At 44.0% G+C, this 12,298-nt stretch overlaps 1 protein-coding gene across 1 annotated transcript; it reads left to right on the forward strand.

The window, feature by feature from the left end:
* The first annotated feature begins 182 nt into the window (after window positions 1-182).
* On the forward strand, window positions 183-9,366 carry LOC135396436 (ras-related protein Rab-23-like). Its single transcript, XM_064627398.1, has 6 exons — window positions 183-381; window positions 6,057-6,384; window positions 8,496-8,575; window positions 8,630-8,712; window positions 8,803-8,874; window positions 9,044-9,366. The coding sequence occupies exons 2-6, from the start codon at window positions 6,067-6,069 to the stop codon at window positions 9,133-9,135; spliced, it is 645 nt and encodes a 214-aa protein (XP_064483468.1). The 5' UTR covers window positions 183-381; window positions 6,057-6,066; the 3' UTR covers window positions 9,136-9,366.
* Window positions 9,367-12,298: the final 2,932 nt, after the last annotated feature.

The raw sequence follows: 12,298 nt of genomic DNA on the forward strand, positions 1-12,298 counted from the left end.
TATTTGAAAAAAAAAGAAAAAACACAAAAAACGTAAAAGCTAGAGCGTATAATCTGCATTTCTTGGATTTATCAATTTTTAAGATTAGTCCTAGCGAATATTTTTTGAATTAGTTGCACATAAAAAGTTTGGAATTCGGAACTATCATCTACGTAAGTTGACTTGACTGCTTTGACTTGTTAGTTTCGATTTGAGCGCCATTTTCTTTGACGTCAAACCTGTCAAAAGTTGAGCAAGTTTGTTGTAAAGTAATCCGATGAATTTAATAGCTGCCAGTGTTGAAGGGTCTTGCATGGTTTGTCCTGTTCTGACATTCGGTGCCACAACAGAGTCGCTTATACCGAATCTTGGAGCTTTTTCTCTACGCGGGACACTTGGCAGGTATAGTAGCTGCTAATAAGGCTTGTACAAGATACTCACAAAAAGTATTCAAGTTTTAAATTACTGCGCACCGGGATCGTTACTAAAGTAGAGGCTAAAGTAACTCAGTACAGTTCTTTATACCCAACATTGAAAAGTATTTGAGATACTGTATTAAATACTCTAAAAAGTAACTCGTTACTTTCAAGGTACTTTGACGTAACAGTTGGAATTCGCTATCAAAGAAGTGCGTACGAAGAGCATGAAAAACTGCATTACACAACTTCTTTTCAGAGTTCTTATCTGATAGACAATACCCCCAATATTGAACAGGCGCTCTACAGATGCGAACGAATGCTCTACAAAAACGACAGAATTTACTGTCGTTTTCCTCTTTGTTATTCTCGTTTGTCATAAAGGGTTACTAATATTTTACTTGCCCTCTCTTGCTACGGCTTTCGGCACGGGCCTTCCAGTCTTTTACCCGCCTGATACGGGTCTCACTGGTTTACACGCAGCTTAGATGGTTATGGGCAGAAAAGTTCAATTTGATGAACTCGTTCATTCAGTTCAGTTAAACTCAGTGAACTGTTAAAAGAAGTCAATTCATTCACAATTTCGTGATGTCATGCCACCACGTGACTCATACACGTGTTTGACCTGAACAGCCCTAGCAAGTTCAGCTTCTGCGGTTGCGCAGCACAGTACATTCTTAATAAACAAGAGAAAGCTAAAGCTGATACCGCAAATTTAATACCATTATTGAGAGTAAGACACACGATAGCAAATTTGAGATCAACAACGCGGATCAGAATAAGTATAGAAACCTTCACCTCACGTCCATCCTTCTGTCTTCGTCTACTCTGCTACAGACAGCCTCGTAAATGAAATCCTTCACGTCACGAGGTAAGATTGAATGCAAACGCAAGTGAACAACGGCACCAGCTCCAATTGCTGGACAGATGAGATGCTGCTATATGCTGACCACGCAGACAGGTACACGAACGCCTTTCTCTATGTTTATTCAGGAATATTGGCGACAACTGCGTACATCAACATGGAATTTCCAGAGGAAGGCGAAATAACTGGAAAATAGAACGCCAACAACACAACTGCGGATTCTTCGAACTGACAAAGTCAGCGTAACACTTGCGAACAGTTTTGCAAATCCTCCCAAATCGTACATAACGAACAGACGCTCAGTGCTTGAGGCACAGGAGAAGAACGAGATTGATAGAGCTCCCTTAACATGCAAGTTGCAGTTGAAAATCGTGGCAACACAAGCACGTGAAATATCAGCATTCCTGGCAAGCTAGAATACCACCAAAATGACAGGCAACGCATGTCAGGATAATCCCCAGGTGAAACATACGATTCTCAAGGCAGCGAACAGCTGTTGCCCTCATCCAGCTTGCCTGCAGGAACATACAATAACGCCAGACAACTTCAGAATGCACGCGTACGGAAGGGAGGAACGGCGGCAAGCATGTCTGACCAAGAACGCGTCGGAAGAAAGAACACTGAGCTGACTGAATGAAACGAGCCCAAGAATGCGTGAGAACAAGTTGAATGAAGCGCGCCTGAGAACGCGTCAGAATGAACTGAACTGGTCGAGGGAACTGTTCGTGAGAGCACATCTGAATGAAATGAACGAGAGCGAATGAACTGTGTCAGATGCACTCATACATTTCAGTGATTCAGTCATGTCCACCGGTTCACCGCTCCAAGCAGTTCAGTATCCACTGAACTGCAGTTTTTTTTTCCTTTTCGTCTTCTTTTTTCAACCACTAATTACCTTATCTATCTCTTCTCCTCATATATCCTGTTCCCAGGGTGTAACATGCCGCCCATCTTGAGCAGGCAGAACTCACTCTCTTCCACCTTAACATCCTCAGTTCCGACGTGAATAGCCCTCTCTTTGATCACTGCTCCGCGCATGTACAGTGCGCATGCGCTTAGGGAGAGCCATGGAGACATGGAGACACCACAACACTCTTACTCTTTTAGATAGGAGAAAATTGATGGCGCCACTTTCGTCGACGCCTCTGCGGCCGCGTTCCTTCCTCCCACCGCGGAAGAGTCGTGGGGAAGCTCTGAAAGCAGCGACTCTCAAACTTTGAGGTGAACTGGACTGATGAATGTGTTCATTCAGTTGAAGAAAGTGAGTCGTTCACTCTGAATGGTTCATTCACGAATGACACATCACAATCGCAGGGCACACAGCTTCGGGACAACGCATCGCCTCATGCATGCTCCCAAACACGCCACTTCTTCCCAAGAGGAGACGTGCATGTCCCGAATATCTCGGACGCTGAAGAACACGCACTCTAAGAAAAAAGAGAATAGATGGAGTGTAACAATGACTTTTACTCTCTTTCTACTCTTTGGCGATCGTCTTTACTCTGATCACCCCACCTTACTCTTCCGAGACATACTTTATCCTGCCAAGGTTCCCGTTACACATGAAAAAGTGTCAACGATACTCTTAGGGAGCGTAAAGATACGGAGACAGGAAATGTTACTCTCCTCTTTTACACTTTTATTCTGATATATAGTCTACTCTTACACATCACTGCCTGACTTACTATTCTGAGATTCCCTTTCCTAGTCTGCAAGCTTGAACATGTGTATAGGAATTGCAAGACATATTTTTCTGTTGAATAGCAGCAAACGTGGTTGACACAGTAAAAAAACATAATTAGAAACCCAACGTTTCTTTCAAAGTGAATTGTTCTATACAACAGACTCTGTTCCTTTCAAATTGAGCAAAATTTGTGGTGATTTACTGTTGGTGCTGCAACTATGTAAAAGATGCATAGGAACTCACTTCAAAGACTGTTTTCGAAAGGTATCTGCTCTAGCACGTTCTACATTCTTGTAGCCGCATCAGGGGTCAGTGTGCCGACTCTTGTGACCATAAGGTACCCAGAGGTCTCCCTTCAAATCCGCGTCCTAATCGTTTGCTGGTGAGGGTGATTGTCACACAATGAGCACATGCTCTTCATGTTTAGGGCGAGGTCTGTAATATTTCTGTAACACGATGTGGTCGAGCATTGCGACTTGTCCCACCTCCAGGTGGCGACGCAAGGTACCCAGCACATTAGTGCAGCTACTGACACTAATCTGATATGGCAGCGGTTGCCATGGGCATGATGCGCTGGCAGCGTTGGTAGCAGCACCATGACGTTGCCATACCATGCTCAATGCGCAGCTTGTCGTCCGTCGACTGTGTGTACTTCTCTGAAATAGCGGTTTGCGAGTGGCTGTCAAAGTGTTACTGAGCCGTCCTCTTTGTCAGTCCAAGCCTCAGCGTCCGTAGGCCCGTCCGTATAATCCATCTCATTGTGTGTAGGCCCACGATGACATTCTGCACATGGCCTGAACGTTAAAAGGGCACTCTTGACCAATAAACAAAAAGCAATGACGAAGTGACGTCAGTGAAAGTCAGGTACATAAACTTACCCCATATCTCCGTAGAGTAATTTTTATTTGCTTCAAGAGTCAAGTTACACTCCTGGATGACGGTGTAACATTTATGCTTTCAAAAAAAAAAAAAGAAGTGAACATTACACTACATAAGAGTGATCTCAGTGACAAAGATTTTACACTGGCAAAAGAGTTGGGTATACTCTATTTTTTCTTAGAGTGTGTACAGCGCATTGGACAGACAAAAGAGAACCTTTCGCTCAACCTCCATGTCATGCGCAGAGAAGTACTCTTAAGTAACTTAAGTACTCTACTCAAGTTACCGTACAAGTCTGCTGTTAATTAAGTTATGCAACACTTGAACTAAACAGACATTGTCGCAGATGTGTGTCATGCATTTGGTGGAACTATAGAGCGTAACATTTTTGCAGTGTTGGGGGTAACTATGCTACTTTTTCGGCAACTTTTAACTAAACTCGTTTCTTTTGACCTCCGGTAACTTCTTGAGGAACTTCTTCCTTTTTTAGGGAACTTTGTCAAAGTAACTTGCGATAAGTTCAAAGTTCCTTTTGTTCAATTCTGATCTACAAATAACGCAAGCTGCGTCCTCCCCCTCTAATGATACGGCTGTCATGCGTGTGCTGGTTGTATCTGTGCACGGCGCTACTGACACCGCTCCCTTGTTGTCCCGTGGTGAACTCTGCAAAGTGTGTTCTGATCCTACAGGGTGTCCCAGAAAACGTGTCTTTGAATTGTAATTAAAAACGATGCCACCTAGAATCATGTGGTCAATGGTATTTGTTCTTACTAGGATTTTGCCCCCTCCTGATGTTAATGTCATTTCACTTAAGTTTTATTATGTCAGTTTTTCACGAACTGAACTCGAAAATTTGCCAAGTAAAAGTCGCTTTTTTACCCCACCAATGTGAAGCGCGGGCCGAATTTACTCAAGTTCATGAAAATTGCCACGGATATTGGGGAACTAGCCCATTTGAAAAAATAGCCCAACACGATGCGTTTCGGAACACCCATGACGCCCTTAAGACTTTTTGGCCGCCCTTGTTGTCAGTCAGACGAAAGGAGCTAAACTCAGCCCACACAGGGATAGTAGAAAGAGAGAAGACAGGTATGGCGTATCGCATCCGGCTTTGACTGGGATCATGCCTTCCATCTCCCAATTTCAAGAACTCTCTCTTTTTCTACAAGCCCTGTGTAACCCCTGGGCTGAGTTTAGCAACCTCCTTTCGTCGGACTGACAACGAGGGCGTGCAAAAAGTTGTCGAGCGCTAGGTTCTGGACGTTCCGAAAACATTTTTCGACTATTTGTTCCGATGGGATAGCTCCTCAATGTCCCTGTCAGTTATCATGAACTTGAATAAATTTGGCATGCGCTTCACATTGGTGGGGTAAAAAAGTGACCTTTACTCGGCAAATTTTCAAGTTCGCTTTGTAAAAATTGACATAGTAAAACTTAAGTTAGATGACATTAACATGAGGAGGGGGCAAGAACCTAGTAAGAACAAATGCCATTGACCACGTGATTCTAGGTGGCATAGCTTTTTATTATAATTCAGTGACACGTTTTCTGGGACACCCTGTATATTGGGAGACTCAGGTGATGTTCATCATAGAGACGAGCAGTGTATTTATAATGGCCACTGTGTAGCAAGATTAAATGCCACATTTGGCGTGGTTCTACGAAATATGCGCAAAGGACAACCACCCATAGAACCTAAAATTTCTATGTCTGCTTTGTGCTCCGTTGAACAATTTCATTTTGGAAACGAAATCATGAAATGCCACTCTGCAGAAGCACATAAAGGTATGGTATTTTGTTGTATCAGATACTGGTACAATTTTGATGCAGCAAAAGTATTATAAAACGTCTTGCACCACCCATTGTGACATTATGATCTGAATTAGTTATAGAAAGGTCAAGCACTAAAAGGTGTATATCATGTAGCAAGTAACTTGAAAGTAACTCGTTACTTTTCCAAAGTAACTTGAAACTCCAAGTTCATTTTCATTACCTCTAACTTCGTTATTAACTTTGTTACATTTTGCACACAGTAACTTAACTCGTAACAAGTTCCTTTTGTCGAGTAACTTCTTCAACTCTGTTTTTGTGTGTATGTGTGCTTTTGGCTTTTCCTCAGCAAATAAGAGCGTCATCATATCTAAAAAACTGGAAGGATTCCATTGTCCGAAATTCATAATTTTGCTCCTATCTATCACGGTCCCCCTAATTGAGTTGTTATTCTGTGTCGCAGCAAATGAGCAATGCGCGAAGAAGAGCTGGAAGTGGCACTCAAGGTGGTTGTGGTGGGCAACGGAGGCGTGGGAAAATCGAGCCTCATTCAACGCTACTGCAAGGGAGTCTTCACGGCGGAATATAAGAAGACCATCGGGGTAGATTTCTTGGAACGGGAACTGTTTCTCCGTGGGCAGGACGTCCGTCTCATGCTCTGGGACACAGCAGGACAAGAGGAGTTTGACGCTCTCACTAAGGCCTACTACCGGGGCGCCCAGGCGTGTGTGCTTGCCTTTTCAGCAACAGACAGAGCATCTTTCAGAGCACTTGAGTCCTGGAGAAGAAAGGTTTATTTTATATTATAATTTCAAAGTGAATCAATGCCGACTCTCAATTGTGGTGTCACTCTTGAACCCTCGTAAGACGCAACAGCAACCTAAAAGAAGCCACCTAGCCATATCCATGCCATGTACAAACTTTTCCAGATCGAAGGGAATGTGAAAAGCTTGGAATCGAAGAAGCAAAATCAACTTCCACCCACTTAATGAAACCCAGAGGGAGAGGAAAACAAAAATAATTGTGAGATGTATTTAACTTTACAGCTTTGGAACTGCGTGACTGAAAAAGCTGTTACTGGTAGTGTCCCTGTAGTGTCCCGTAAATTGGAGGTTGTCGATTCGAATCCCTCTCTTGGCGCCTTTTCATCGACATTCCTCAACTGAAAAGGCACGTCCACTTGTGTGACAGCCACTATGAGTTACCAGGGTGCTGCAAAAATTTGGAATGTATTACAATTAAGCAGACAGGTATTTGCCCCTGAAGTCTTTGCTTGCTCTGCATCGAGACACAGAGGTTGAGTTATAATTTCCTCGAATACTCATTTCTCTCCTTCGCTAATTTGAGAAGAATTGTGTAAATAATGAAAAACGCTTCTGCAAGGGGCACGCTAAAAGTGAGCGGCTGATAGACCTTGCGGATATACTTTGGGCTACGTTTTCTCATTCAAACTGAGCGACTCTATGCCACCCTTTAACTACTCTAATTAGGCAAAAATTCTAGTGTAGCAGAAATGTGATCGGAGCTTTTCCGTCGATCAGTGTGAGTGTCGTTGAATCATTTGTTGTGAGTGCTGCAGCTGCTATGATGAGAGCCCACTGGGGCTGTGCAAGGTTGTGCCATACCTGAGGGTGTGCAATACTGCTTGCTCTGAGATTTGGGTTGTCCTACGGAACTAACGAATACACAAAACATGAGAGCATATGGCCTCTATAGGTACCCCTTCTACCATGGTAACCAACAGGACACTTAGGAAGGTTTCCTGCAAGAATGTCATAAGGAGAGGGAGGGATCACCTCTCTTTCCTATTTCCAGTATGGTTATGTTGGATACAAGGTACTGAGAGGAGGGGACTCCACCGGAATACCTGGAAGGCGAATTACTAATGGCTTCATTTTCACAAGAGAGTGTTTTTTTTATGTAGCAGGTAGATAACGTCCCTTGCGAGCATATGTTAAGTGTAAGTGCATTGGCAGGTTCTTCACCTTTGGACCTTTGACTTGCAGTGCTTGGTAGAGGATACTGCAGCAGTACCTATGCACCCACATTTTCAATGCGTTGTGCGGCTTCCTGCCTGCATGTCACTTTCCTTCTCTTTTTGTTTTTTCACTTTCAAGAGGCATGTGAAGTGGCTTTGATCATTTTCAGAAATATTTTGCTTGGTAGTGATGAGGTGGCATGGAAACTAGGTTTTGCATTAGGTGTGGTGTCTGAGCACAGCTGCCTCTAGAGATGGCAGGATTCTTCACTGGATTACTTCTGTACATGATTAAAATTTAGAGCCCCATGACTACTGGGGATGGCTCATACTTCCTGAGGTGCCATTGTGGGATGAAGCAGCTTTGCTAAATATCCCGGTATTTGGCTTGCGACTGGGAGGATCCTAGTGAAGGCTCACATGTATTTTGTGGTGGGTAGCTCTAAAGGACAAGCCAAAGCAGTATGGATTGCACACTCTCCTGTGCATCCCTCATCTTTCACCCCTTTTTCATCCCCCTGGTGCACCAGCCCGCCAAGCTTGAGCAAACTGGCCGAACTTCCCTCAGACATACTACTCGACTTGTTCCATCATGTCTCAGTCCTTACCACTGCTAAAGTGGGTATACCTTCTTGGACACGAGAAACCTCAGCACCGCTGTCGTGTCCACCTCCCCTTTGCATTCCGTAGAAGGATTTAACAGGATTCAAATTGAGTTAGATTCAGATTAGCTGCTTCTTGCACTGGGCCTCCCACATTGTACTTTGTTACAACGTGATATAAAGCTTCAATTCAGTTCAATTCAAAAATCATGGCTGTCCCTAAAGGTGAAGGTGCTAAGTAATTCATTGTATCAAGATTCCTGCAAATGGCTCCATGTGAATCCATCACTGTACTCATGTCTCAGTGTATCCATGTGTGCAGTTCGAGGCTGAATGCGGTCCTTTGCCCATGGTCATTGTACACAATAAGGTAGACCTGATAAAAGAAGCAGTTGTTTCAAGGTAGGTGTCTTCCCTGCTCCCCTCTACGCTCAGATTGACACTTGTAAAACATAGGGAAGAAGTTGACGAAATGGCCCGTAGGATGGAGCTGCGCTGTTTCCGTACTTCGGTAAAGGAGAACATCAATGTTGATGAGGGTGAGGCAGGAAATTCAAATGAAAATTCATTCATGTGATTGACAGATGCTTCGTATTTATAGTGAAGTCATTTCCTCCCTTATTGTGCAGTGTTTCAGTACCTTGCTGAGCGCTGTCTTGACCAGATGCAGCACACTGTGGACTCACGGGAATCACACCCCAGTAAGCTGGCTGTTATCATTTTATGCATTTTTGGGGGGATTAAATGTAAAGTGACTGTGTCTGGCTCAAACCACTTGTTCTAGATAACATATTGTAACTACCCTTTTTCTTGTATTGACTTAGTGGAGTACCACCACACCTCTTCCAAGTCCTCTAACTTTTCTTGCAGCTGCAACAGTGTCACTCACCCGAAATGGACCAATGCGAGGAATCAGCCTACACCACAAGCCGAGATCAAGATGGCAATGCCGCTTAAACTAATATTGTGAGGAAGTTTCTCATAATTGTATGTGGCTGGGTTGACGACATGCAGATGCTTGCACCATGACCAACGTCAGCTTGCACCTATGGACAGTCTGAAGATGTCTACCAGCATACTCTCTCTCTCTCCATGGTGTAACAGAGGGAACACATACCTGCTCATAGTGGTGCCCTCCCACTCTAAAGTTTTGAGGATTTATACACATATCAAATAAACCTTTTTCAGTTGCATGGAACAGGTGTGCTAATTCAGTCTGAAACCCCTAAGGAATAGCTACTTGAGGGAGCAATTCACACATTAGATGCCCATGGAGGTTTCGTTTCTTTGTTGTCTGTTGAAAGTGGTACTGTGCATTCTCCATTTTGGGCATCATTGGTATGTTGTGGGGTCAGTTTTGCTTGTGATTACCAAACCAGTTCAGTTGCAGATGGCGACGGTAATAGTCTTGAAGTAGCAGGGGCATGTGGTTCCCTTTGTAATGTCGAGGCCAACACGGGAGCAACAGTGAACACAAATCAAGTTTGAACACATGCATGGAGATCTAGCAGCCTGTCTGGTATCCTGTCGCAAAGGACAGAGTTTAGCAGGAATTTTGCCTACTGATGGCAACGTTTTCTGTTAACTGTACAATATTCGCTATGGTGGTCCTCGTATGCTTTTTGTCTGCTGTTTAACGACCATGAGGGCTATACATGCATTTCATACTACAGTCGACCCCCGTTTATCCGGACTTCATTTATCCGGATCCCGCGGTATCCGGACAAAAGGCACGGGAACGTTTTCCTCCATGTATTTTGTTCTCGTTTATCCAGACTTCAGCTTCCGGACTCTGACAAGAATTCCAGGGAACGAAAGTCTAAAATGCTTGTAATTCAGCTTCAGTTATCCATACTACCGTGAGTAAGAGGAGACGCTGACCCCGCTTCATCAACCTTTTCGCTGTGTTGGGGTTATTCCCGTCGCACGTCAGGGACCTACATTCCTCCGTAGGGGACACAACCGTGCACGATGACCCCCTTTTCTATTTGAGTGCGTTGGGTCACGTTGACCAGTCGAGTCATTTGGAAATACGTATCTCGATCAACTGTCTGGTTCTAGAGGGGAAAACTCCAACCCGAGGGCCTGCTGCTTACGGCCCGTTGGCCGATAAAGACGTTCCCCTAGCTGAGCTGCGATCCCTGATGCAGAGGTTCACTGCGACTGCCGTAGATGATGCTGCGGTTTCTGAGTACGTTGACGTTGATAAGGATGATGACGCGTGTGCAGCTATGACTGATGACGTTGTGATTGCTGCTGTTGCCTCCGATGATGTGCAGCAAGACGGTGCCGATGACGCCAGTGAGAAACAAGGCTTCGACATTGACACTTTGCGTCCGCACAGACATTCTTCGAGCAGCGCAACAGCGTGGCTCAACTCAATGCAATTAGCAAAAGTTTGCAGGAATCGAGTACCTACACCACTATGTAACATCTGTCATTGACGAGATTTCTGTGTTTTAATTACACCTTGCTCTGTAGGACGTTTCTATTCGGTCGTTTCATTTATCTGGATGCCCCGGTATCCGGACGATTTCGCCGGGAACGGCACCGTCCGGATAAACAGGGGTCGGCTGTAGTTTATACAGCCATGCCCTGGTCACCACTAAGCACAGCTGCAAGGGCAGACGTGGCGTTGCACCGTGTACAAGGAATACAGGCGAAAAATAATCTATTTTCTGCCACAGGGGAAGACACTTGCATTCTGTGACGCAGCGCGGCAAAGCGTGTCCCTGTTTTTCGTTGCAAAAACTATTAAATAAACACGAAACAGCAAGTAAAGTGCCCATATAGGCACTTATCGGCATCTATTTTAAAAAAACTAATCGAAAAAAAAGCAAAGAAGGCATTAACATTAGGGTACTAATGGGTCCCCTTCGACCTGATTCGTGCTTAGAACATCAAAAGGCGTCATCTGTACGACTCCCAACGAAAAGGCATATGCCTGAAAATCCGCTCTGTGGTTATCACACAGCCAAGTTCTATATGCAGTATCTTGAAACATGGTGGTTATATTTCACTTTACAGTTTCTTTAAGATATCGCCTGTTTGAATGCAAACGCATCTAGTCTATTGCGTGTTCGTACCATAGACTGTGGCAAGAATAGTAGATAACACTTCGGTGTACTTAAATAAGTGCTTGCTCTTCGTTCTTAGGGCGAGGACAGTACTATTTTTGAAATGTGATGTGGGCAAGTATTGCGCTTGTCCCAACAAACAACAACAAACAACATTGTAGGGAACTAATAGATATCATACAGTGCACGCAAAAGCTTTTATTTTTGCTCCACAGTAAGAAATTTGAATCGCGTTAGCATCGTGAAGCAACAGCTATAAGAGGCGTACAGCCGTGGGCAGATGGAGAGAAGAGAGCAGGAAGGAGTGGGGGGGGGGAACATCGTGTTACTCTGCATCTTGGGCCGACTTCAGGGGGAACTGTGTTGACAATTATGACGACTCTAATTTTTCGCCTAGCCTCGGGTTTTTGTTATGGATATCTGCCGCCAGGTCGCTTGCTTTTTATCTTTTTCATCTTTATTTGTTTTCATATCGTGGCGTGTGTTTATTCCTCTGATTATTGTTTCCCAAGTAGCAACCCATATGTATGACTGCCCTCGAAGACACATATTAAGACGCAGGAGATCCAGTGATATTCTTCCAAAATGAAGTTTTACGACAACGGTACCAGTGCATGAACCTCCAATTGAGTAAAATGCTAAGCGTAAACGCGCCTGTCTATTGACATCCTTTGGACATTATTTGACGTTTCTTTTGGCTTTGATTTCCTATAGACAATTCCCCAAACAATTGCTGCTGACGGCCTTTGGCCTTTCTTTTTCCTGAACGTCTAAAGAGGTCACACCAAAGGAAATATATTGACTGCCTTTGGCCTTTCCTTTTCTTTATTTTCAAACCACAACAGTAACTAGGTAGTCCAAAGAGCCACCGAAAAGGATGTTCCGACGGAAACAAGAACAAGAAAAGCTTGGTGGAAGTCTAAAGTGAATTACTATGGCGGTAATAAATTACACGATAAGAGGTTACACATTCCTAAAATATCCCTTCCTTATACTGTATAAGTGGTTAAATTTGCGGGGCAGTAAATCGTTCAATTTCTCTTCCTTT

Source organism: Ornithodoros turicata, chromosome 6, assembly GCF_037126465.1.
Source record: "Ornithodoros turicata isolate Travis chromosome 6, ASM3712646v1, whole genome shotgun sequence".
NCBI classification, from domain to species: domain Eukaryota; kingdom Metazoa; phylum Arthropoda; class Arachnida; order Ixodida; family Argasidae; genus Ornithodoros; species Ornithodoros turicata.